Raw genomic sequence first — 27,769 nt, 5'->3', positions numbered from 1 at the left:
TGATTAATTTTTCTAGTTTTACTTTAATTTATATTTATTTACAAAGCATGCTCTTTGAGTCTGTGTGGTTTCTTTTTCACGGATTCTATAAAGAAGAGGGGCGTAGGTGTAAAGAAAAATACAAGTGTGGCAATACCTTTACTTGGTTTCACATCTTAAACTCAAAAGCAACTCTGGGGTTAGTTCTGCATTGAAATAAACAATTTCAATTTCTGAATGAAGCACAAATTGCTTTTGTTGTTGTTTGCATTGTTATTATTTGTATTATTATTTGTATTTAACAGAGAGAGAATTTGATCCTGATATCTACTGTGGCGTCATTGACATAGAAACGAAGAAACCCTGTACTAGGTCTTTGACATGCAAGGTAAGATGCCTTCTTAATGAACTAAGTTTTCTGAACGTCAGGACGGAGAAGTCAAAGTATGATTTAGGTGATTCAGACAACTTCCTGAAAACAACTTAGAAAACTCTGTTATGGAAGCTAGTAAGAAGGTTAGAGCTAGATTGTAATAGGAAGAAAATCTAGTTTAATTTAAATCTTAATTTATGTGTTTTCAGACAATGCAGCTAAATGGTTCCAGTTCCTCCCTCCCACCCACTTTTTAAAAAATTTGGGAGATACACAAATAGGTTTTGGCAAAATAGGGAGTTCTGCTTAAATACGACTTCATCTTTTGACATGGGGAAACAAGGCAAGGCCACAGGAAATTCTGATGGGAAAATTCAGATACTGAAATTACTATCCTGAAATAATGCAAATGAAATGATTAAAGAAAATAAGCAAATGCAGTATAAAAATACAGATCAGATATGCTCTGAATTGCATTCACACTGTCACCTCAGCTCCCTTACTAGGGCAATACTGCAAACCTCTTTGCTGTCCTTATTACCAAAGATTATGTGCAACTTTGAATCTCTGGCTGGGTTTGAACTGGCACTAAAAATGTAGGGTAGGGTATTTATAGCTATAACATGTTGAAGAATGGCTTGTACACAAAACCCTTTAATTGCTGTGCACAACACCTATATTTCCAGCAGAGGGAGCACCAGCTAATGCAATTTAACAAAATGGCATTTCTATGTTTAAGTGGGTATTAATGAAATTCAAGAAACACCATTATATTATATTATATCACAAACACTGCAGAACTTGGATACACAATCCAGTGTTAATTCCTGTACTACCTATGGTTAGGACCATATGTACTGAATTTGATTTACCATGAGCTAGGAAACTCCATGATTATGACGTTTTAATGGGTTTAATGCTCACTTTTAATATCTTCTTAATGCCAGATGCAAGTATGGCACATGGCATTTGCAGGTCTTGTTTGAAAGTTTGACCTGTGTCACTTCATGCCAGTTCATATATTTATGCAGCCAGACATATGATGCATATAATAGGCTCTTTTCCATTTTCCTCTGTATTCCTGGTATTCTTCCTTCTATCCATTTTTGTGGATTAGATTGGAGTTCCTTCTTGGCCAGGTCTCCCCACCACTACCAATTCTCCCCATTCCACTGTTCCTGATCCAAAAACGCTTCATAAATGACCACTCTACCCACCTCCCCATATGTATTGTGCTCTGTTTTCCTAAAAGCAAACAGGATAAATCTGCACTAGTAAAATGCCAGACATAACAATACAAGGCTCGGTTATATATATATTGCACACATATACCTCTTCAACCTGGAGTAATTGGTTGCCTTTTAATTTCCAGACACATTCCCTAACTCAACGGAGAGCTGTACAGGGTCGAAGGAAACGATTTGATTTATTACTAGCTGAGCACAAAAGCAAAACCAGGGAAAAAGAATTACTCCGCCATTTGGATCATCATCAGCAGATGCCCCCTCTCAGGGAACCACATCCCTCACCTTCAAGAACTTCCCAGGAGCTGCACCAAAATTCTCATGGAGTTATTCCTACAGAATCAAAGCCTTTAGTACCTACTAAACCCAAACCTCACACCCCCAGTCTTCCAAGGTAAAGAAAATCACCCAGTGACTTTTGGTGAGGGAACTTGAGGAATTGTGACTTTCTGCATTAGGCCTGGTGAATACTTGCTTGTCTGGTCCGTCTGCTCCATTTGTGCCACTCCAGGTAGCACCAGCTCTCCCATTTTAAGATTTTAAGTGTCTGCACTGAGCCATACTACAGTCTCACATTAGAATTCCTATGACACCACTATAGGCAATGCAGCATGCTTCTATGTTGTACTCTCACAAGCTTTGGATTGATCTGAATTAGCTCTGCTTATTAAGCTTAGCATGGTAACAAGTTAATGAAGGTAAATGATCAGACCACCTAGATATTTTCAGGTAAGCCCAGATCATTGTGACCTGTTCCACAGTCAAGAAGCATGAGAACATTAATAGAGCAGGGGCTGAAGGCTGTAAATGCCAAATAGTTGAAAAAGTTTGGTCAAGGTCTCCATTCTTCTGAATTGGAGGCCAGGAGTCACCATATGCCTCTCTCTAAAGCCGAGAAACATTTCTGCAATTAGTCTGCCTTTGGTTAAAAATAAAAATCCTATCAACACATTGTGTGAGCAGAAGGTTTTTCCAGGCAATCTGTGTAAGGTAAGCTTTAATTTCTAAGAACGACTGTCAAGCAAGCGCTCTAAGGCAGAAGGTTACCAAAGGCTATTGGCCAGTTTAGGGTTGGTTCACATAGTTGTTTTCAGCTGTATTTTCGGCATATGAACCCCCTGTACTTTCTGTGTCAGAAGAGCTGTGCAAGCTTTGATTCAGCAGAGGGGTGCATTCATGTAAGACAGAGAGAGAAGAGTTTCCACCAATTTCCTCCTGCAGCCCCCCACACTGTCAATTCTGTGTGGTTTTGTAGGGTTCCTCAACTCTCTAGAACAGATTTCCAAGGATTTACAATGGTCCAATGTTGTGTGATTATTATTATTTTTTTGTAAGAAACTATTACTCTTCATGCATGTTCATATGTGTTGTAATTTCATGTGAAAATACAAATTTTAACAGCTTGGATATGTGAGATAGATGATGTTTGTTTCTATTCAGAGGGGCTCAAGGCAATATATGTATATATTGCTGCCCACCCCCATGTTGTCCTCACAACAACCCTGTCAAATGTACGAGACTGAGTGACTGGTCCATGGGCATCCATTGAGCTTTGTGATTAAGCGCAAATGGGAACTTGGGTCTCCTCAGGCCTTGTCTACTGCTCAAACCAGCCTTTCCTAGCCTGCTGCCCTCCAGATATTGTTGGATTACTGTCCCTATCATCTCTGGCCACTATCCATGCTGTCTGGTACTGATGATAATTGTTGTCCATAACATCTGAGGGTACCAGGTTGGCGGAGGCTGAATTTACACCAACTCTCAGTTCATCAGAGTACTCGAAGCCTTTGACTGCCAGAAAGGTTAGGAAAGAGAGAGAGAACATGTGGATCTCCCTCTGTTTCCTGTTCTTCTTACACTGCCTCTAGTGAAGCGCTTATTGCTTACTTTTGACACTGCTGTGGGATTGGTCTGCCAATTCATTGTGCCATTTTGCGTAAATAATATAGGAATAAGTCCTATGCTCTAAATCTAAGACCTTTGTTCTATAAAAATGCTTTAATACATTTTTAAGCCAAGTTATAAAACATTTGTTGGTATTTAACTGTGATTCCTCTTTTGTGAAGGCCTCCTGGCTGCCCAGCCCAACAAAGTGGGAATGCCCCAAATGAATCTCCATCAGTCCATGAATCTCCACATGCTCCCTTACCTGCAGCTGAGCCAGCATCTCGGTTATCCAGCGATGAGGGAGAATGTGATGAAAAAGAAGAGCCTGTTGAAAAACTGGATTGTCTTTATTCAGATCATCATCCTCAACCAGCTGCTGTACGTTTCCCAGTTTATATTTTCCTTGTATTTCCCTTGCTTGGTGTTTTAAACGTGTGTATAAGCAGCAATACTTCATGTTCTCTAGAGGAAGGAGCATTCAGATGTAGCTGTGGGTTTAGATACAGAATACTGCTGAATACTGAATCACTGGGGTTGGTTGCAATCACTGTGGTAGGCATTACAGTGGTACCTCAGGTTACATACGCTTCAGGTTACAGACTCTGCTAAATTGGGGTTAAGAACTTTGCTTCAAGATGAGAACCGAAATCGTGCTCCAGGGGTGCGGCGGCAGCAGGAGGCCCCATTAGCTAAAGTGGTGCTTCAGGTTAAGAACAGTTTCAGGTTAAGAATGGACCTCCGGAACGAATTAAGTACTTAACCCGAGGTACCACTGTAAATTATTCTGAGACACAAGAAGCTAGCATGATGACAGAGAAGCTGAAAGGCTGCTTTTAGCATCAGTATTCCACAGAGAAATAAGATATTTGGGCAGGATCAACTGCTCTATATTTGGTATATTTGTTGGATTCCTTCAGATGGAAGTTCTGAGTTGTAAGAGAGCTGCAGATAATCATGAATGCTTATGATTCTTTCTATATGTTGTTTTATTGCAACTGTTTTATTTGTCTTTGCTTTATTTTATATTTGCTAATATGCAACATCTGGTTGAGAAATTTATTAAAGTAACTATCTCTCCCCCCCCCCCCAGTTTTGCACATTTGGTAGTCGACAAATTGGAAGAGGTTACTACGTGTTTGATAAGCGGTGGAACCATATTCGATGTGCACTTAATGTCATGGTGGACAAGCATCTTAATTCACAGATGTGGAAGTGAGTAGAAACAGAACAGGCTGTCATATATCTCATTGTGAAGTGGGGTGTTTTGCACGCATGGGGTGAAGGAGGAAAACGTGTTTCTTTTGCAGTTAAGGAGCGTTAACATTAAGCATCAACACATTGTCTTAGGTGTTTCTAAATTAATGAAAATGATCCATTTTCTCAACTGAGGCATCCTTCCCAATTAATGAACTACCAGCGCAGCCTTGAGTACCCAGCACAAGAGAGGTAACACATGTATACATTGTTAGATCATTTGCCAGTTCCAGGCAGCCAACCGAGAGGTCTGAGCGAGAGAACCTTTTTGGACAGAAGAGAGCAGAAAAACCAGATTTCCTTGACAACTTCTGAATACCAGTTGCTGGAAACCGCAGGAGAGAAGAATAGTGTGGTGCTCAGGCCTTCCTGCAGGTTTCCCATGGGCCTCTGGTTAGCCACTGTGAGAACAGAGTGCTGGACTAGAGGTGCCATTGGCTTGGTCCAATAGAGCTATTACCAGGTTCTCAGGAGGAGAGATTTGGACATTGCTTTCTTCAAAATCTGTTAGGTTGCCAGCAAGAATGCTGGCAACCCTTGGTGAAGCTAGGTGGACAAGGGGGATCCCTGGTATCTAATTCTGATGACCATTTGTGTAGGGCCTTTGACTCTGTGCCCACTGTGCCTTTTCAGTCTTCTTTCTGTTAAGGTAGCAGATTTTTTTATTTGAAGTGGGTAAAATAGAATTAACCCATGGAGCACTAACGACCTGCTTTTCCCTGCCGCCTAGGAAAATTCCTCCAGCGACAAGCAACACTACATCCTTGCGGGCTCCACACCGGACAAGCTCGACGCCTGTGTCGCAGTACAGCTCCAGCACAACAGGTTTCCTCTTGCCCGCCACAGCTATGCCCTCGCCAGCACACGTGTCTCCTTCCTGTTTATCCCTCAGTGGGAAATCGGTACCATCCCACGGGACTACGCTCAATGCCAACCCTGCAAGTTTTGGTGCAGCAGAACCTGCCTGCAGTATGCAATCAAGACAAGTGTCTACATCCCCTTCCACACCTCCAGTGCTTTCCTCGGTACCGTCGCCTCTGTCCAGCAAACCTCAGAAATTGAAATCCAGCAAGTCTTTCAAGCCTAAGGAATCTTCTGCTAGCAGCGCCAACTGCAACAGTACCAGTAGCAACAGCAGCGGTGGCAGCTCAGGAAAGAAGCGTAAGAACAGTTCTGTGCTGCCAGCACCTTCTTCTCATTCCACAGAGTCCTTTAGGAAGAACTGTGTGGTGAACTCTGGAAACTCTGGGGCTTCTTATCACTCGCCTGGGATGTCTTCATCCCACAGCCTCAACTGTGTGACTGGTAAAGCTAACTCGGTTAGCCTCAAACATGACCAATCAGGGAGGGGCCCTCCGACTGGGAGCCCTGCAGAATCTATCAAAAGAATGAGTGTGATGGTGAACAGTGGCGATTCCACCCTGTCGTTGGGGCCGTTCATTCACCAGTCCAGCGAGCTGACGGTCAACTCGCACGGCGGGTTTTCACATTCACATCCTTCCCTAGACAAATTCATAGGAAAGAAAAGAAAGTGCTCGCCTGGTTCAAGCAGCATAAACAGCAGCAGCAAAGCAAACAAGGTTGCCAAATTGCCGCCAGTGAACAACATTCACACGAAACACGCTGGTGCAATCCCAGGGACACAAGGACTGATGAATAATTCTATCCTTCATCAGGTATGAAATCTTACTTGGGCCATATTGATATCCAGACAAGTTACTTTGACAAATTCCCATTCCGGACAGTTACTTGCCTACTGGAGGTGATTTTTTTTTTGTCAGAGATGTTGGCGCTGGATATCTTGGGTGTGTGTATGCTTCGCTTTGCAAAATGGTTTATTATTATAATTAACTCCCTCGCCGCCATGGATGCTGTTGCTTCTTAGAAGCACAATTCCCTTTCATCTTTTGGGACTTGTTGAATTTTTAAGACATGGCACAGATTCCTTGTTGGGGGAAATAGCACGATTCAACTGGACTCACCTATATATCCTGAAGGGCATTCCTGTTTTCAGCTATGGGAAACCAAAGACTCCTTCATGTTTGAAGATATTATTATTATTTATTAAATTTGTACAGTGGTACCTCGGGTTACATACACTTCAGGTTACATACACTTCAGATTACAGCCTCCGCTAACCCAGAAATAATACCTCAGGTTAAGAACTTTGCTTCAGGATGAGAACAGAAATTGTGCTCCGGCAACACGGCAGCAGCAGGAGGCCCCATTAGGTAAAGTGGTGCTTCAGGTTAAAAACCGACCTTCTTCAGGTTAAGAACCGACCTCCAGAACGAATTAAGTACTTAACCCAAGGTACCACTGTATACCACATTTCATCCAAAGATCCCAGAGCAGTTCACAAAATAAAAATAGAAAATGAGAACTCAAAATACATAATAAAGCAAAAGCAAAAACAAACCAATAAACCTTGCTTCCATAAACACATTTAAAAGGCCATAGAATAGCCAAAGGTCTGGTTATAGAGATATGTAATAAAGATAAAGATATGTAATAAAGGCACCAGGGAAGCCCCTCTGGGGAGAGCATTCCACAAGCAGGGAACCACCACAGAAAAGGGCCATTTTTGTGTTGCTGCCCTCCTGACCTCTCATGGAAGAGGCACACAAAGAAAAGCAACAGATGATTGCAGGGTCCAGGTCAGTTCATACAGGGAGAGGTGGTCCTTGATGTATTGCGTTCTTTGGCCATTTAAGGCTTTATAAGTCAGAACCAGCACTTTGAATTGGTCCTGGAAACTAATCGGCAGCCAGTCAGTGCAGTCGGGCCAGGATTGATGTAATATGCTCAAACCATTTTGCCCTGGTGAGCAACGTGGCCACTGAATTCTGCCCTAGCAGAGGCAGCCGTATGTATAATGCATTGCAGTAATCTAACCTAATGGTTATCGGAGCAGAGACAACGCAAGTTAGACTAGGCCACCAGCCGAAGCTGAGCGAAGGCACTCCACACCACTGGGGCCACCTGAGTCGGAAGCAACAGCAAAGGATCTCAAAGTATTCCAAAGCTGTGTGCCTACTCCTTTACCAAAGGAATGAAACTCCATCAAGATCAGGCGACCTCCCACCTATCCAGTCTAGGGAACCACTCACTGACAGTGCCTCAGCCTTCTCTGGCTTGAGCTTCCGTTTGTTGGCTCTCATCCAGTCCATTCCTTCACATAGGCAGAAACGGGTACCCCATAGGGCTGCTTGCAAGTTGGAAGAGCTTAGTTGTGCCATTGAAAACAACTCAAACAGATAGCTTTGTGCCAGTGGGATTCAAGTCCGTTTGCCTTTCGCCAGATTGCCAGCTTGTAGCTTAAATATCACTAGTGGATCAACTAATAGGTTTTTTTTTTTCAAATCTGCTGCACCTGCCAAGAAAAGCAGCATTGATTTATTTATTTATTTTTAACAGGGCATAATGGGTTCCATAGTTATTTATTTGATAATTACTGGTCATCTCAGCAACCAGGGGCAGGTGCCTTGTTGCAAATGAACAAGTTGCTGATTGGAATTGACAATATTATACCACAATGAACTAAAGGGAGGATATGGGACTGGGCAGTAAAACAGAAATTCATGTTTTTTTAATCAGTAACCTTACTGAAATTTTAGAAGCCACTTCATAATTTTCAACCTTGATGACAAGTAATTGAACTTTGCCCATATACTGTGCAAAAAAGAAAAAAAAGTTTTCTTTGACGCATAAGAAAGGGAGGGGTCAAGTAGGTTTTTGCTGTTGCTGTGACAAAGAACCCTATACAGAAATATGCCTAACATGATATAGCAATAAAATGCATATAGTTTTTCCCCACCCCAAGAAAGTAGATGCTTGGTTGCTATCCTGTGCCACTGAATTTTGCCAAAGCATATTTTGGGGATCCAAGATGATATAATTGGACATAGCTTTATCACTTAAAATATTTAATATTTATTTATCTGTTTTTCCTCTTTTCATTTGTGCGAAAGCCAAAGGCTCGTCCCTAACAGTTGACACAGACAATGCCATGGTAAGAAAAGAACTGGATTATTTTCACTACAAGCGGGGAAAAATGAATAAATCTCCATCTGGAAATCCTGGACTCCAAGATGCCTTTTGAGTTCTCCCAGCTTCCCACAGTCCTCAGGTGTGGAAATCTACTGGACTGTCACACAATCAAGGAGTTTCCCTGAAGCCATGTCTGTAGCAGCGAAGCTTGGAAATGGACTCTGGATTGCCGTTCAGCCACAGGATGTTTCCTCTCAGTGTTACCAGTGGTCTGGACAGCTTGCTACAAAAGCCCTGTGAGATTTCACTTACAGGAGTACATCGCCTTGCCACTATTTGATCTAGGTTGGTTGGGCAAAGCAATGTTTGGGAAAGAACATTACTGTGGACTTGTTTTTTTTCTTTTCTTCTGATAGTGTCATAGGCATAATTAACTGCCCCTTTGGCACTGTCCAGTGAAAACCCCTCACAAAGGAGGGGGCACAATGTGTTAGGCACAATAAACAGAAGAAGAAGAAGAAGCCCTCAACAAGGGAATACGGCTTTAGTGTTTTATAGCAATGTTCCTTGATTGGAATGCAAAAATAGCACAACTTTGAAAACAAAAACGGTCTACATTTTGCCCAGCCTTTTGCAAGTAATTTGGGATAAGAAGCTGTCAGGAGTTCTAAAAAACAAACACAAAAATGTTCATGGCCATCACTGAAAAATTAAAAAAGAAGAAGCATATTTAAATAGTGAAATCACATGGTACAGAACAATTTTATGAGCATCATCTACCAAGCACAGCTGCTCAGTATTCTTCATTCATTCCAGTGGAGCGTTCGTCGGGTCCTGTACAACTGCCACTGAAATGAAATAAGGTTGCACAGCGACATTGTATGAAGGAGGGCTGTGCCTGCTTGATTTTGAATAAAATTGCTTTGATCTTTTTTGAAAAAAATATATATCCCCCCAAACCCAGATGCAAAACTCTCAAATCCAAAATGGTGAATGACCTCTAAAACTATTCCCAAAGAATATATTTCTTGACCTATACTGTATGCCATAAGCCTTTGTTGTTTTGGGTAGGTGGGTAGGGGAAACTGAAAATGCCAATGTAAGTTGGTTGTACCATCCAACCTTTTAAAAAACAGAACACAAAATAGTCCTTATAAAACTAAAATGCAAACCTTTAAAACAAAGAAATCTCACTGCTATTTTTCTTGAAAGATTTTTCCAGTAAGTTGATGCCTTGTTCACATAACCAAATTAGCATTCCGTTCAATAAAGTCCACATTCAGATTTTTTGGATGACTGCATTAAGTGCCAGTTCAAATTCTGAGCTCAGTGTTAAATGCACCCCTTGTACAGCCATCTTGTGAGCAAAGGGGGAGTGTTTTAAACGCCATCCACTCCCAAGTGGTCATTCCCCTCGTTCCCATGAGTCAAAAGTGTTTTGTTTTAAAGTAATATCCTCAGAAGGGCTTTAATATTATTGTTTGATCTGGATGTTTGTGACACTAGTGAATCTCGAACTACAACCTGGAATTTCTATACATTTTTTCACGTGAAAGGAAAAAAAATAAAAATGAACCCCAAACCATAGGTCATAACACAGGCAGAGCTTTCCTTCAGCAAGCCCGTAGAAAGTAAATTTCTATCCATTTAAATGGGGTGTGTTTCGGATTGTAGATTCAGCCAGCCTCCTCAATGAGAATTTGCTCTTGCAATAATCAAGTGAGGCTAGATTGTCTGAGGGTGCCGACTAACTGCAGACTCTGCTGAAGCTACAGTTCTCAGCATGCTGTATTTTCACCACTTCTCAAAGTGATGGGTGCAGAATCCACTGCACCTTGGGTACCCCATCAGATCACCTAGCTCTGTTCCACTCCTGTCCTTGATAAAATGCGTGGCCAAATGGTTAGCAGTACTCATTGAGGAAGAAAGCTGATTGTCTGAATCTATCCTCAACAGGGCTTGTGCAGGAGAAACTCTCGGTGGAATGTGTGCCTGTAGACTTCTGCCTTAAAGGGGCACCAGATCTTGCTGAGATTAGACAATCTGAGCCTTTCTAATTCACACAGCCCAGCCTCTCTCCCGACCATGGTGGTGCATTGCACATCAGGGATTCTGAAACCACCACAAGCAGCATCTGCTTGGGTTTTGTTTTTTAAAACCTGTTGAGGTTTTCCAATTTGCTATGATTATTAAAACACAGTGAAGCAACAAGACTCTATGCAGACAACTCTAAAGCCTTGAATTCACAAAAGATCATGTGTTTGTTTTTTAAGTAAAGGAATAATATTTTGGATGGTGTTGATTATGCAAATATTTAAAAAGAGGGAGGGCTTGAACAACCCTTCAGTTTCTAGAGGATGCTATAAAATGTTAAAACCTCTTAATTGGCTTACTTGGGGCATGGGAGGAGACGACCAAAGTAATGTATCTGCTCCGCAGAGAGAAAATCGATACTGACTCCTTCCCATGTGTTGGATATTTTTGATCACAAGTGCAATTTGGTTTTGATAGATTTACCTTCGAAGGCTGACAAATTTTTCATAAGTTAAACCTTTAGTGGCTTTAAGTACTCAAAAATGTCTGTTTTATAAATATTATGTTGCTCTGAAAGCATCAAAGCAAGTCTTAGGCTCCTTAAAAGACATGCAGATCATTGTAAAAAGTTCAGCAGTTAACCACTGTGTTTAATTTATATGAGTTGCAGCTCTGGGCCCAATTCCCACTGTGAATGTCTCCATTGCAAGCCATGTTGAAACGGGAGCTTCATACAAACACAGCCATGCTCTTGCGCAAAGCCTGCCTGATACATTCAGTGGGGCTTATGTAAGTGACATTCCAGGATGGAATTGTGGCCTGTATCTGTCTGTTATGGCTTATAATTTTAAAACTTGCCATGAATAGAACCAGAGGACGTCTTAATTTATGCCTGCCCTCAAAGTGTAGACTTGCTTAAATATTATACAAACAATATTCCATTTTGGGGGCTTAGTAATAAATGGAATGATTGTATTTGAAGCTTTTATTGTCTGACAACATTCTTATTGTAAATAATTAAGGAAATTTCAGATTTAATTTATCTTGCAAGATTTGCAGTGGCTGGGTTGTTTCTTAGAAAGATTTTGGTATTAATTTAAGAGATACAATTTTTATAGTCTTTCCAGCTTCTCATTATGACTCCTGCAGTTTTCTTAACCTAAAATAAATTTAAAAAAATTAAAAAATGTTGCAATGATGAACAAAGAATTATACAAAAATAATGAAACCCATACTTTTGTATCTTTATTTTGGAATTTCTTGTTCTATTATAAATATTGAAGTATCCCTATTTCAGAAGACATATTTTGTTAATTGATTGTACATATTTAAATATGTATTTTTGCACAGGTCTTTTTTTCTTATATCCAGTTTTGGTACAATTGAAAATCATCTAGTATTTATTAATTAAAAAGAGAAAAGCAAATACTTTTTTTATAATTTGAAGTGGTTCACTGCCAATCCAATAGATAACATGCCTACTTTGCAGTTTTTAAGGGATGTCTCTTGTTTGGGGAGGGGGGAGGGGGAAGAGTTTTGTCTCTTTCTTTTAATGTCTTGGGAATTGCTGGATACAAACGAAGGCTCTGGCATTGCAGTCTATGCCCGCAGGCACCACTTCTCTAAGCAGGAAGGCTGTGTGGCATTTAGATGCATATGGTTTGCCTGCTCTGGTATACACAACATTTCTTACAGTTACCTGAGTCCCAGAAGACTACCTTTTAGTTATGACACACGGCTTCTTATTCTTTTTTTTCTTTCTCTTTTAGCATTTGTGTATGTGTGCACATGTATGTGAGTCTTTACGTGGTTTAAAAAACTAATGGAAAAACTGAAAGTGCCTGATTTATATATCTAGATTTTAAGCTTGGACTGTTTTTTAGACAGCTTCTCCTTTAAAGACTTGAATGTTCTGTTGGAAAAAAGAATTGGAGCTTGCTTTCCCCACCTACATATGACTACATATTAACGCGGGAGAGAGGATGGCGGAAGGGGCGCGGGATAAAACAAAATCAAAAGATCCGATTGAAGCGAGTCCCTAGTTCATAAATAATGCCAAGGGTTCTGGAGATACTTTTCAACAAGTAAATTTGAATATTTTCTTCTGTTGCTATCAGCTAGAACTTAAAAATGAAACAAAACAAAAACAACAGAATGTTGACATTATTTTGTATTACTGGGGGGGAAAGTTACCTCTTGAAGCAATTTTACAAATTAGCAACACAAGCCGCCGCCAGGCTATCCTCTGCACCAGCCTCACTGAAATGAATGGGATTTAGCAAATGCGTAACTCCCTCTTCGTTCCAGTGAGGTTTGAATGAGAGCGGTTCACATAGTGTGGTTTCAACCTATCATCTTCCGGTAAGTCGTCTTCCGGCAAGAGTTGTTATTGCCAAGGATGTTTGTTTCTGTTTTGTCTTTTTGGGAAGGGGGGAATTGTACGGTGAAGGGGATTGGGCTTGAAAAGATTGTTCTGCTTTCCTTAAGCAGAAGGTCGTTTATTTTAAATGCTTTTGTGCAAAATATCCTACTTTTTATGAAAGGTGATTATTGTTATTTTTTAATGAGCACTACATAATGTCAATAAGAATGTAGGCTGCGGAAGCTTCTTGCTTTTGGAGTTGAGCCCGGCTCCATAGAAAGGGGGGGAAAAGCAATCTCCTGTGTAAAATGTGTGAATAGTTTGATAATTTGTATACATATTCAAGAGCATCTGCTCAGAGCTGAACTTTTTTGTGTTGGCTGCTGTATAGTACATGAACAAATGTCATGGGGTAGAAAAAAAATTACTTTGGATATTTAAAAGAAGAAAATAAATATATAGTCTATTTGTTTTGTAACAAGTTTCTGTAAATAAAATAATTTATACTATTTATAAGAAAAAAGTTGTGCTTTTGCTTCATGACCAGGAAATTAGCTTGTTGTATAGACAAGATGTTACTGAAACAAGGCAATAAAATTGATTAGGTTGTCTTTATGAGATGCACAATTATGTTTCTGCTTCATTACGAAGACCAGCAAAAATTAGTCGTAGCGGAAGGAAAAGATGGGCCATGTTAGCTTCTGCCAAGAAGCAAGAACCCCAACCCACGTATGTCAGGTAGATGCGCAGCAAAGCTGGCTTAGTGTTCATGGCAAACTTTTTAAAGAACAGGAAGAAAGGGACACAGCTTTGGTTTGGACAGTGATTCGCCTACACTGGAAGTTAAGATGATGAGTTTCTCCAGTCTCCCTTACTTTGAGTGTGTCCAGTTTTTGTTCCTACATCAATCAGTGCTGAAACAGTGGGCTAAACAAATATTTGGAATACCCAGGGCAGTGGCATAAGGTGAGTGAATGCTACCACCCCTCTCGCTGGGTTCACTAAACCAGATTATGGCATATGCAGATAGAATATCTCACTGACACTGCCTGCCCTCAGTCCATCAAGGGAAGTGGTTGCCCAATTAATTTCTGCCATCCCATGTTTTAGAGGCAATCAAGAGCAATTGGGAGCATCAACACATTTTCTAGTTTTCCATCAAGTAAAAGAGATCCCTTCTCCCACTGGCAATTGTTCTATACCAGGCACAGTGATCTTCGGCGATCACTTGTAGCCGAGTAAGATTGTCTTCCATAAACACGGTTTTAACAGTGAGTCCGTAAGTGACTGTGGAGGCCAATTCTGGATCCACACGTCCTTCCACAGTGGGGACATTGGTTTCCAGGCGGGAGTTGATTACTGTGTGGATTTGCCAAGCGTGCCTTCCTCCTAGCACCTTTCTCCCTTGCGTCCTGAGTTCGAGTGTCTTCAAAGCCCATGACATCTTTGGTAAAGGCTGTTCTCCAACTGGAGCGTTCACAGGCCAGTTTTCCCCGGTTGTCAGTGTTTATACTACATTTTTTAAGATTTGCCTTGAGACAGTCTTTAAACCTCTTTTGTTGACCACCAGCATTACGCTTTCCATTTTAAGTTCAGAATAGAGTAGTTGCTTTGTAAGATGATAATCAGGCATCCGCACAACATGGCCAGTCCAACGAAGTTGATGTTGAAGAATCATTGCTTCAACACTGCTGATCCTTTGCTTCTTCCTGTCTTCCCAAGTCATTGGAGGCAGGAGGAGCGTGGGTGTGTGGAAGGGGAGGATTGACCAGAGTTGTTGAGCTCCCGCCCCCGGCTCTGGCTGGCTATCAATCAGGATCCCAAGATCAACCAGGAACCACCAATAACACCCCACGATCGACCGGTTGCACATGTCTGCTCTATACTAAAGGATTTGATAAAAGCTACGGGTTGACAAGTGAAATGGAACAAACTAAGCTGCAGAAGCCTAGTTTGAAAAAGTCTTGAAAAAGTCTTGCAGAGATTTGATGTTTGTTCCTCATTTATAAACGTCTAAGGAAATGTGCTCTACATGGTTGCCTGGACAAATATCACAGGAGGGCACTGACGTTATAATTGTCTACAGCTGCTTGCTGTGTACCTTGGGAGCTGCACAAAGTGGCTTTTGTCAAACCCCGTCTTTGCATATATGTCAGATGTAGTATGGGGTAAACATGGCTTCCCGAAACAGCCTCATGGGTTGAAGGAGTAAACATGGCAGGCTCAGATTTGGCCATAGGTTGGGCTCCACACACCTGCTGTAAACAGTACACAACATATTCTGTAGAGCTTACAGTGACAAAATGCTTGATTATTAGAAACATTCACCCTTGTCATTTAAAGGACAGCAGTGAAATGTAGAGGTTTTTTCAGTTATTACAAGGTAGGTTTTGTTTAAGGCTTAATCATAAATGCTAAGCTCATCGGTTCTATAAGACCTGCTCAGGTTTCTTTACCTCCAAAGATAAAGGAAACTATGGTTAGATGGAAGCTATTGTTCACTTGCACAGCAGGTTGCGAAGTGTCAGCCAACATTCCTTGGATGCCTCATGCTAGATGTACTGTCTAACTGAGTAGTTTCTCAACACCTCATCAAGGCCGTTAATGTACCTTCTAGAAGTCTGCTTTTCAATATTGTCTCTTATCCTCAGGGGCCTAATGATGCTCTAATTGCTTTCTGTTCCCCTGCTTGAGCAATCCAATATTTATGATCCCATTTCATCTCTCAATAGGTTGTTGCTGCAGCCCCCAACCCAAAACTCCCTATCCAAGCAGACACTATAATCTCACACAGAAGCTTAGCATCACGTAATTTTGCATGGCAGCAATTTAAGCAGCACATTTACCTGTGTGGGGGGAGCTGGCCAGCTGTGTTGGATAGACTTATTGGTCAAAAGAGGGGGAGGGGGAGAATGTTAATTAACTAAATATATGCTCTCCAACAGGGAACAGGCCACCAGTAACTCAGCCTTTTGGAACAAACTCTAGCACTAAAGTAAGTGGGCAACCCTCACCTGGTTCTTGGTCAGTCTCAGCCATACCCCAGGAACAAGTATACTGCCTGCTACAAGAACGGCGAGGGGGGACCTTTAAACCTCCCACCATGACCCCACTCAGGCCATCTGAAGCAGCAACCCTGCTGCTTTAAAATAAACCACTTTTATTAACCAAATTAAGCCCACTCAAGGAACAGGAAAATCAACTGTATTATACATTTAATAAATGAAATTGATCTGAAAACACAAACAGAACATTTATACAGTTTTGTTAACGTATGGAAGTAGCCTATAAAAAAACCCCTTAACTACACCACGGTTCCAATTTCCTCAGCCATAAGCAGAAGTAATACCATACAGCGATGACTTCCAAAATGGTTCAGTCTCAATTATGCACTCCCCCTTTTGCTTTTTAAAAAGTTACATATTGATTACTCTAGAAAGCTTCTGCACTCTGTTTAGCAGCAAGTCTCCTTTTTTAATAGTTTCTTGATACTGCCAGTTCTTGCTGTCGGGCCTAAAGAGACAGAGAGAGAGAATTTAGTCAGGTGGTTCTCTAGCAATGACCTATCAAACAGCTCCCAAAAACTGTTTAAAGAGTTCCTCAAAATACTGAACAGGAAGCTCATTATGAGCAAAGCAGTAATGGGAGACAAAGTTTCCTGAAAGGCAGCTTGTTCATCACTACTAATCCTTCCCTGGAACACACAGGTACAGGAGAGCATGGGTGTGTTTTCAGTAGCTCAGTTGAGCAACAAGCCTGGCCAGTACTGCCTCACCCCATTTGCTGAGAGTGCATCCATGGCAGATGAGCTGATGACAGAAGGTAGAAAGTTTGGAAACACACAGTTCTATCTCTAATAAAGATACTGTTCCAGTAGAAAGAGTATTTTGAGTTGGGTGAGCAGAGCTTATCTCACCTGGCTTGGGGCAAGCTACTACCTCTCCATCTGTACAACGTATGCAATACATTTGGTTGGGCAGCATTTAAAAGGCTGCAAAGTCCTTAATGTTAAGCCTGATGTCACTACTAGTTTTTTGGTATTAGTGGGTGTGGTGTACAACATACTGTACCTGTTAGTTTCTACTATTTCATTGACTTTGTCTATTTTGCAGTGTAGTCGCCCAGCAGCAATAAATCTTGACAATTCCCTGGAGACAGACAGAGAGAGAGAGAGAGTGCTTAGGACACCACCATCTGTATCTGTTGCAAAGCACCTGAAATTTCATGGTGGATGATGCAAGACTGGCATTTTTTGGTCCAGTTTGGGGTGGAAGGAAAGTTACCCTGAGGTACAAGCCTAAAATTGTGGCCTACAGCCATGCTAGCTTGATGCAAGCAGCCATCACTTCTTGAAAGATATTGGAAAGTGCTTCGACCAGCATAATTCTACTCTGTTTACAGCTATCTAACTGAAGAACTGCAATTAGCAAACCACAATGGGGCTAGGACTGCTTAGTGTCTGCTGCAGTGCAACTCACAGACACTTCCGCTCTTGCAGCTTATACCTGTGTAACACTTGGGCTAGCATTTCTGGTGCAGTATGCAATGACATAAACACATAAGATGCTGCAGGAGCATTCCTGTAATCTACAGAGCCCTCCTAGCAGGTTTTTATAGCACATCAAGGATGCACAGCAGGCCCGGATTTGATAACCGCAGGGAGTGATGGTCCCAGCCCATAAAGGGCTTCAAATACAGCACCAGCATCTTTAACTGGGCCCAGAAGAAGCAAGTGTGTAGCTGCTGAGCATTAGCTGTACAAGCTCTTGCCTCCCTCTGTCAGCAGGAGGCGCACCAAACCACTCTGCACCAGCTGCAGCACAGCCATATTCACAGGCACACACACACCCCCATCCAGCATATTACAGTGGTACCTCAGGTTAAATACTTAATTTGTTCTGGAGGTCCGTTATTAACCTGAAACTATTCTTAACCTGAAGACCACTTTATCTAATGGGGCCTCCCGCTGCTGCTGCACTGCCAGAGCATGATTTCTGTTCTCATCCTGAAGCAAAGTTCTTAACCCGAGGTACTATTTCTGGGTTAGCGGAGTCTGTAACCTGAAGCGTATGTAACCCGAGGTACCATTGTACAGTTGATCTTGGGTTATAAAAGCCTCAGGAAGACTTCCAGTCTTCCTGTTCAAAAACTGAAGGGTGGAGTGCAGCTGCCACAAGAACCCCAAAGCTCTTCTGCTCAGATGATATGCGGGGGTTTGACTCTATGACCCTCGGGGTCCCTTCCAACTCTACAATTCTGTGATTCTTGCCTTACCCAACCTCTGTAAATCTTTTAATCAATGGCTCTTCCTCATAGTTTTTTTAAACAAAATATCATCAAATGACCTATCCCCTTATCTAGTCGGGAATCACTATAAACTGTAGAAATGCATTTAATATATAGAGAGAGATATTGATATACTTACTGATCTATGAACTCTACACAGACTCCAAAAGCATCTGCCATGTAACCTAGTGTAAGCGACCTATAGGATTCTAGCAGCTGGCTGTAGGCATGGATTCTCATTTCCCGAACGTAATAGCGATAGTGGGGCGCAAACAGCCAATCTTTCTTCATCTCTTGTTCTACGGTGGCTGAAAGGGAAACATAAGAACACAAAATGAGGTCTGCATCTCACAAAAGTTTTGTGTCCCCCCCCCCCCCGGAAGGTAGTTTAACAGCATAAACCCTGTGCCACTGAATATTGTTGGACACTCAGACTCCAATCAGCTCCAGACAGCACAGCCAATGGGCAGGGGTGATAAAAGATGGAATTCAAACCCTCTGAAGGACACCACGCTGGCTACGCCTGATGCAAACTAGCGAGGGCAGCTTAAGCCTCTCTCGGGAGACCTGTGTACCTGCTAACATCAGCACCTGCGTTCCTGTGTGGCCAGCCCCGTAAGAAAGATTGAATACACCTAGCTTCTCTCATCCAGGAGACAACATGGGAAGCATAGTCTATTTAAAGTTGAGTGGCGAGGACCAAATCTTATTTGCGGACATTTTACTTCTGCGCTCGTGAAACACATTCCACCTTCCTTCTCATTTGTTCTGCCTGCTGAAGCAGTTACATCCTGAACCAGCTTTGGATCAGCTTTACTTACCTCTTGGAAATCTCAGCTTAGTTCTTGCCCCTCCTTTAATTGAGGATGGGCCAAAAGGTTTGAGACTGCTAACCCTAGGAGATGGGGAGGGCAAGTCTTGGTGGATAGAGGGAAGTGGGTGCGTGTTTTTTGTTTCTGTCTAATCCTAGGAGATGGGGGGGGGGGGCAAGTCTGGGTGGGCTGCCCGCACATGTAACCCACAAGCTGTGTGCTGCTCACCTAACAGCCCACAGAGCAAAAAAGCAGAAAGACTTCCTTACCCAGCGACTGGAAGAAAACTGAATACCGACATTCATAGAGTGAAAAAAGATATTGCCGGACTTTGGGTAAACTGTGCAAAACCTCCAGAATCTCTGCCCCTTTGATAACCTAAAAGAGATCAGACAAAAATCAGACATGAGAGGAATAAGGAACACAAAGCACACTCTGAAGGTTCTCTGTGGAAGTAGCTGCTTGGCGTACCTTCTCTCTAAGGTCAGGCCTGTCTAATGCAATCATGCTAACATAGACTGTGTACGTTACAAAGGTTTTGTAATCCATAAGTTCATAAGACGTAAATGTTGAAACTGTATCCAGGAAAAGCTCAGCTGCCTGCTTGAAGTCTCGAATGGCCACGCAGTAAAGACCCTGGTAGACCTTAAGACGGTTCCGACGGTCCCAATCTCCTCCTTCCTCTATTAGGCTTTTAAAAGAAAACAGGTGTGTGTGTTATTTCCCCAGCATCCTTAGCTATGCACAAGCATTTTCATCCATTTGCTTAACTAGCTTTATTACAGTGGTTCAAACAAAAGCTATGGGATGGTTTTGCTTTGAGACTACACTGCAACCTTTGGTGTGCTGCAGGTTGCTTTCAGCTGCAGTTCTCATCAGCTACTCTGATGTATGGCTTGATCTATGGCTCTTTTAGACAATGATCCTGCAGGATATAAATGAAGTAGTAATTCTGAATTAAAGATAACTAATTTTGCCTACTACCTTCTAAGACACTCGTAGCCCAATCCTAGGCGTGGTTCCTTGAAACCCAACTTAGATAAATGAGGCTAACTCCCAGATAAGTGGTCATATGGGCATTTGACTATGCATCCTATGTAAGATGATTGTGTTTGTTAGCGCTGACTGAATAAAAGCTACTGGTACTTTTAATTCTCATAAAAGTGTATTCTTCTGGTATATTTAACACCTTTCAGGTTCCTAAAATGTTTTTTGGTTTAATAAGTATTGTGTATTTCGATTTCACCCAACATGCTGTTTAAAAAAATATGAAATGAAGTATCCAATCCTTTTAAGGATCATCATGTTTCTGAAAATTCTGAATTTCATGCCACACTTCATCTAAAGTATACACTCCCTGCTACATAAAGAAGCCATTTCCTAGCAACCAGACTACATCTTCAGAACCTGTATTACTGTTAAGCGAAAGACTAATGCTTTGCACATCAAGGTAGCAGCAGCAACAACAACAGAAATGGTACCTTTTTGCTTTTTCAGTGTTCCGGGTGATGAGGTCATTGTCCATATAAAACAGGCCAATTCGGAGGAGATAGAACACAATATCCAGCCGATGTCCTAGAGCCACAGTTTTGTCATATGTCTTCCGAAAGGCAGTCAGAGCAGCTTCCTGACAAGACAGCATTTGCTTAAGTTAGATGCCGCAGATTTGATGCTCTGGAGAACAGATCTGTAATTTGCTAACAGGTACCCCCTGCCCCATCCGAGGTTCTGCACTACGTTCCCCCACTGATTGAAGGAAAGCAGGTATGTATGAGGAGCATGACCCTTTCAGCTAACAAATAACAGAGATAAGGAGTGCATTGGCATGTAACAATAAGCCACAGTTTCTGGCTAACCATGGTTTACCACAAATGAGCAGCATATTCATGCAACTTTCCTGATTTCTTCTCCTCTGGTGTAAGCACGATAAACAAACAACCAAGGCTTAAAGATGGTTTGTGATTGTGGCTTTTTGGGGAGAAGCAAAACCACAATCTGTGAACTCATGGAAGCAGAAGTGGAGCTGTGCTCACTGACCCCACTCCCAGTATTTCTCTAGCTACATCTTCAGGCCTTCTCACACTAAGGGGAACTCCATGCATGCAATTGAATGTGCTCAGAATCCTCCACACAGCTGAGAACTCTGATCCCACGGGGTTCCTGATCACCAAGCACACAAAGAGATCCTCTTCAAATCAACCTGCTCAATGCACAAAGGTCAATGGGAATGGCAGGGCCAACGCATGCCCACTCCCACCCCATGTTCTGAGAATGTGGAGGCAAATGCCCAGAAAGTGCTTTATACACATTTTATTTTATGTAAAAAAATAAATACCTTGTCCCCGATTCGGCAGAGATATTCAGCTTTGGCCATCATGGCATCACGGATTTCACTTTCCCCCAAGTTCTTCTCTGCATCTTCCAGCTGCTCATCAAGGCGTTTCAACTCCTCCTCATTTGCCTTCTTCATCTTATTCAAGAGGTCTGTATCTACCTGCCAATCAAGTGACTTGCAGAGGGATTCGTAATACGGAGCCATGTCTGTGGACGACAACAACACAACCATTTGAACAATTAGCCTTGCCAAAATCATATCTTAGAAGATACAACAGCAAAAAGTTCAGAAGAAATTAACATTGCTTTGTCCCCTCACATAAGCAGAAAACCAGCATGAGGCAGTGATTAGAAGTGTTTGGCCTGAGACCTGGGGAGGCCTAAATTCAAATCCTCACTCAGGCAAAAAATGCAACCTTGGACCAGCTCACACTCATTCTCAGCCCAACCTGCCTTGTGGCGTTCTTGCGAGGATAAAACCAGGAAAATCATAGTGTATGCTTTTTAAAAGTGAGAGTGCATTCAATAATGGCACACTTCTACACTGAAATCTTAAATGGCTCCCTGCAATCCACTATCTCTGGATCCATCCAAGAGTACCACATTGAGCTGCTTAGGCCACTTCTTCATAACGTGTACTTTATAATTGTTGTTTATTATTATTATTTCTACCCCACCCATCTGGCTGGGTTTCCCCAGCCACTCTGGGCGGCTTTCAACAGAACATTAAAAACAGAATAAAACTTCGTCATTAAAAACTTCCCTAAACAGGGCTGCATTCAGAGGTCTTCTAAAAGTCGGATAGTTATTTCCTTGACATCTGATGGGAGGGCGTTTCACAGGGCGGGCGCCACAACTGAGAAGGCCCTCTGCCTGGGCGAGGGAACCGCCAGAAGGCCCTTGGCACTGGACCTCAGTGTCCGGGCTGAACGATGGGGATGGAGACGCTCCTTCAGGTATACTGGGCCGAGGCAGTTTAGGGCTTTAACACTGTGAATTGTGCTCAGAAACGTCCTGGGAGCCAATGTAGGTCTTTCAGGACCGCTGATATATGGTCTCGGCAGCCACTCCTAGTCACCAATCTAGCTGCCGCATGCTGGATTAGTTGCAGTTTCTGGGTCACCTTCAAAGGTAGCCCCACGTAGAGCGCATTGCAGTAGTCCAAGCGGGAGATAACTAGAGCATGCACCAAAAAGTGGGGGGGGGGGGAAGAGGACGGAACCCTGAGGCACCCCACAAGTGAGAGCCCAGGGGTCTGAACACTCATCCGCCAACACCACTTTCTGGACACGGCCCAGGAGAAAGTAGCAGAACCACTGTATAACAGTGCCCCCAGCTCCTCTAGACGGTGCAGAAGGAGGTCAGGATCGGTGGTATCAAAAGCCGCTGAGAGATCCAGCAGAACTAGGTAAAGTAAAGGCACATGCCAAAAAATTTATTCATTTTGAATCCAGATTTGAAAGAAAATCCATACAATTGCAACAACTGCCTATTCGCCTGACCTAGCGCAGCAGTGGGAAGATTTCAGGCTTGCAGAATCTATGTTTGTTTATTTTTTTACTAGAACCCCCAAATTAACCAGAGAGAGAGATTCTAAAGACATACATTATCAAAGTCTACTGATCCCAAGATTTGCTCTGAGTACCAGAGCACCTCCAGGATATTGGAGAGCATGTCCTTCTGCTGTTGCCATTGTTCAAGAAATGGGAGTCAGAAACCCTTACAGGTGTACTGCACATCACCCAGAGATCTACTAGCAATGCCCACCCCTTACCTAATCTTATCTTCCAAACACAAGATCTCTGAAATGATGTGTTCTTACACAATGGAGGTCATAATGGAACCTAAATGCTACTGGAATATTTTATTCACAGTCCCCAGTATGGCTAAAGAGATTCTGAAACACTCCCTGAAGATGTACATACTATAAATGACAACAACAACAACAATAAGTGATTTTCAGTTATACACATTTCAATAGTTTTACAGCCATTTTAACATTTCAGAACTTCCTTCCTCCTCTTTCTGCGCTTCCTGAAATTTATATTTATCATTTGCTGCATATTCTAAATCAACTTACCATTTCATTCATCTACTTTATTTATTGATTCTTGCGAAATCTGCAGGTTATTACAATGATCCTGCCAACGTCCTTATCTGTTTACAATTTATCCAACAAACCATTTCCATTCTTTTATTTTTATTAAAAAGCTTCTTGTCGCGATATCTTATTTTCCCAGTAAGTTCCGCTCGCCATTTCTGCATAGTCAGTGAGCTTTTGTATCTAATCTTTCTTTCGTCGGGGCAAATAACATTCTTGCCGCGGTAGTTCTATACATGAATAAATTCCTATACCTTTTAGGGAATTTCTACCCCAATCATTCCCAGGAGGACAATTAAAGTTTAATGGCTTTTTAAAATGTTGTTCCCCACCCCCGCATGTTTTTTAAGCTGCCCTTTGTTTCCAGATCTGCGAGCCGCCTTGAGCCCCCGTCGGCGGGGTAACAGACGCCTGACTCCTCAGAGCCGCGGCGGCCTCCCCTCACTCACCGTGTTCGCGGATGGCGGCCATGAGCTCCTGGCGCACGGCCGGGTCGGGGCGCTTGGGCTGGAGGCTGAGGAGGAAGCGCAGCTGGGCGATGCGGAGGTCGGGGTTCTTGGGGAGGCCCTCCTCCTCCAGGTTCTCCAGAGGCATCTCGGCGGCGGGGGGGACGGACCCGGCAGCTGGTCGAGGACAGGAGCTCGGTCGGCCGGCGGGCGAGCGAGAGAGGGAGGCAGCGGCGGAGTGACTCAGCCCGTCACCCGGAACCGGAAGCAGCCGGCCGGGAAGCATCTTCTTCCGGCGCCGAAGGAGCACTTCCGGGTCCCGCCTTTGCGGCGCGGAGCCCGCCATGTGCGGGGCGAGAGGGGCGCCTGCCGTCTGGCCAGAGGAGTCCGTCACGCTCCTGCAGGCTCCTCCTGTGGGCGTCCCGGTTTACTTTGAAATCCCAGCTTTCTTCCCCTCGAATGAGCGAGCAAGATCATTTCTGTTTATTTCCATTTTATTTTATTTATCTTGTTTGAAATCCCAACTCCCCCCCTCCCTCCCAATGAGCGGGCAAGCTCGTTTCTATTTCTATTTATTTTATTTATCTCATTTGAAATCCCAACTCCGCCCCCCCCCAATGAGCGGGCAAGCTCATTTCAATTTATTTTACTTATTTGAAATCCCAACTTTCCCCCGCTCACAATGGGCGGGCAAGCTCATTTCTGTTAATTTCCATTTTACTTTTTTTAATCTTATTTGACACCCTAACTTTCCCCCCTCTCAATGAGTCGCTTATTTTTTTATTTATTTTGAAATCTGACCTATTTTCCGCCTTCCCCATCTCTATGAGAGGGCAGGCTGCTGCTGCTGCTTATTATTATTATTAAAATCCCACATTTTCTCCCTCCTAAGGAGCGGCCAGGCTATCTATCTAGTTATTTATATTAAATTTCTGTATCGCCCTTTATTTAAGGATCTCAGGGCGGTTTTTACAATATAAAAACACAAGAAAGATACTGTTTAAAAAGCCAGATTGATTATTTTAATTTTAAATCCCACTTCCATCCCAGGTTCAGCATGTGGTTATCTCCCTCCATCCCATTTGATCCTTTCAACAACTTCAAGTTTGCTGGTCATTTCTGTTTCACTGCATTGTAATCTTATATGAAGTCACCAGATGGTGCTGTTTCAGAGCTCATAGGTGCAGCTGAATTCAGGATTTAGGGACTTGCTCCAGAGAAACCGTAAATCACTGACAAATGTGATTAAAAAGGTCGCAGGGAGACCATGCCCATGTTTAATCTATTTTCTTACAGAACTGAAGGACTCTGTTGCTTACCTTGTTTGTTTTCAAGCTTGCTTTGCTACAGGCTTATTATTTGCAGTCACAGCTTGCTACCTAATTTCTGCCAGCAAGAATCTCACATTAAATAATAGGTGTCAGATTCATTCATGCTCATATATAATTAAAACCATATGAGTCAAATACATTGTCTGGAATTGCTTTTAAATTACCATTGTTATAAATGAGCTTTATACAGAGTCAGACCCACTGGTCTGTCTAGCTCACTACTGGCAGTGACTAGCAATGATTTTTCTGGGGTTGCAGAGGGGAAATCTCTCACAGTACTACCTGGAAATGTCAGGGATTGAACCTGGGACCTTCTGCATGGAAAGTAGAGGGTTCTACCACAGAACTACAGCCCTTTCCCTTAACTGTCCTGCTCATAAACACATGGGCCACATTAAAGCACTATGATACTACTACAGCCATGGCTTCCCCCAAGGAATTCTGGAAGCCGTAGTTTGTTAAGGGTGCCAGGAATATTAAGATACCCCTGTTGCCATCACAGCATATAATTCTCATAATGCTTTAACACTCAATCTAGCGTCACAGGAAACGGAGAACATCCCCATTTGAAGACCTGTGTGAGTGCATGTTACTGGGTAAATCTGCCAAGATGCGCTATTACCACGGTCTGAAGATCAAAATTCACAAGACTCCTAGAATGTGTGCACATGAAACAAGTTCAGGAAACGAGCCAGCAGCTTAGTCAGTAGGAAAGGGTCCCTGGTGGCTTTACCAAGTTTGTTTGGGGGTGGGACAGCTGAAGGCCAATGGACTCCTCCTCCCCCTTGTGCACTCTGGTGGTGGAAGGAGAATGACTGAATAAGCCTGGAACTGACTTAAGAATTAAATGGACCAATGTTCTGATTCACTACAAGGCAGCTTCGTACAGCTATGCACTTTTCTTGGTTCTTCTTGGACTGACGGCGAAGGTGGGAAAGTGGTCTAGGCATTTCACATTTTCAAAATCCAATTTGGCAGGCAGTGGAACAGTGTCAGCAGGTCCACATCATTCCCTGCCTTGTTACCATGTATTCATCTCCTCTAAGGTTCCCTCTGCATTCTGTTCTGTCACTTCATTAGTGCACAGCTCACAGTAATTTTCCAACCGCATTTCATTTCACTCCCTCTCCCTAATTGGTACCGGAAAATGTTTGCAGGAGTTGCTTATTAAATGTATCTTCATTACTGAGCTTGCTCTCAATAATCTACTTTCCTGTTTGGCGGTGAACGCTAGCTATCTGAAGACTGCTCAGAGAACAACCGCAGCTATCAAAGCAAGAAGGTTAATACGCTGCTCCAAGCTGGCCTGCAGTTGATGGAGAGCCTAAAGATATGCATCAGTACGGAACATTACAGGACAACATTTCGTCACTTTTGTATTGGAGATGCAGTCCAGCTGGACGGTTGTGGGGAGGTAGAGAGAAGGAGAGAAACCACACACAAAGAATGAGGCATGAACTGTACCAACTCAGACTCAATAGTTCACACTTTTATCCATCTGAGGACGACAACCAAAGGTGTGTCCAGGCTGTTGCTGTTATGGGGTTGGACTCAGTTGCATGCCGGCAAATGCAGGTTGCACAGGTACAGTTGATGAAGAGTTCTTGCACGACAAACTTTCCCAAAAGATCAGGCTTCTTGAGATAAAGGGATGGGGAAATGCTCTAGATAAGTGTGGGATAGCACTTGCTTTGACCCAACGCCATCTAACCTCGTGACGAAAGCCAGAATGAATCCTCATTAAATAGGCAACGTCTACGGTAATCTCTCCCTGCAAACAAATCCAGATGAATGCTCAATAGATAGATCTTCTGGAAGCGCTCCAAGGCACACATGGAAGTCCTTCATGTATCCAGCGAAATTCACCAGAATTTGATCCCACCAGGTTTTATTTTACAGCTGTACCTTGGTTCTCAAACAGAATCCATTCCAGAAGTCCATTTGACCAAGGCGTGGCTTCCGATTGGCTGCAGGAGCTTCCTGCACTCAATCAGAAGCCATGTTGGACATTTGAGTTCCAAAGAATGTTCGCTAACTGGAACACTCACTTCCTGGTTTGTGGTGTTCGGGAGCCAAAACGTTCGAGTCGCAAGGCGTTTGAGGACCAAAGTACGACTGTAGTTCATTTCTTGTGCTCCAATAGATGGCTAATAAAAACAATACTTTAAGAAATGATGAGAACAGTCACAAGAGCAAACCAAAAGCCTTGAAGAAAGGGTTGATGAAAACAATCACAGTCTCTTACACGGTCACATATGAAAATATATAAGGATAATAGACTTGATGTCATGACAAAAAGTTGTCATGCCTCCTTTTCACTGGAAGTCTTGCTCCTG

The 27,769-nt window shown here is 42.7% G+C and overlaps 3 protein-coding genes across 5 annotated transcripts in view; 2 read left to right on the top strand and 1 right to left on the bottom strand.

The window, feature by feature from the left end:
* The window catches only part of ATXN7 (ataxin 7), a 95,141-nt gene extending 81,400 nt beyond the window's left edge, over positions 1 to 13,741 (top strand). For all 3 annotated transcript variants that reach the window (XM_083723518.1, XM_083723517.1, XM_083723519.1), the window contains 6 exons: positions 285 to 367; positions 1,725 to 1,990; positions 3,663 to 3,861; positions 4,574 to 4,695; positions 5,468 to 6,413; positions 8,709 to 13,741. In XM_083723518.1, the coding sequence (XP_083579644.1) occupies positions 285 to 367; positions 1,725 to 1,990; positions 3,663 to 3,861; positions 4,574 to 4,695; positions 5,468 to 6,413; positions 8,709 to 8,726 (1,634 nt within the window). In that variant the 3' untranslated portion in view covers positions 8,727 to 13,741. The remainder of the gene's footprint in view (positions 1 to 284; positions 368 to 1,724; positions 1,991 to 3,662; positions 3,862 to 4,573; positions 4,696 to 5,467; positions 6,414 to 8,708) is intronic.
* LOC310837919 (uncharacterized protein C3orf49) overlaps positions 1 to 27,769 on the top strand; it is a 405,030-nt gene that overhangs the window by 101,557 nt on the left and 275,704 nt on the right. The window lies entirely within an intron of this gene.
* Positions 16,322 to 24,384, bottom strand: PSMD6 (proteasome 26S subunit, non-ATPase 6). Its single transcript, XM_083724766.1, has 8 exons — positions 24,106 to 24,384; positions 21,557 to 21,762; positions 20,703 to 20,848; positions 19,693 to 19,912; positions 19,491 to 19,599; positions 18,549 to 18,717; positions 17,194 to 17,271; positions 16,322 to 16,636 (listed from the first exon to the last, which is right to left on the bottom strand). The coding sequence occupies exons 1-8, from the start codon at positions 24,248 to 24,250 to the stop codon at positions 16,540 to 16,542; spliced, it is 1,170 nt and encodes a 389-aa protein (XP_083580892.1). The 5' UTR covers positions 24,251 to 24,384; the 3' UTR covers positions 16,322 to 16,539.

The sequence above is a fragment of the Podarcis gaigeae genome, assembly GCF_964106915.1.
Source record: "Podarcis gaigeae genome assembly, chromosome: 2".
In the NCBI taxonomy this organism is placed as follows: domain Eukaryota; kingdom Metazoa; phylum Chordata; class Lepidosauria; order Squamata; family Lacertidae; genus Podarcis; species Podarcis gaigeae.
This window is presented reverse-complemented; position numbering and strand designations above follow the sequence as displayed.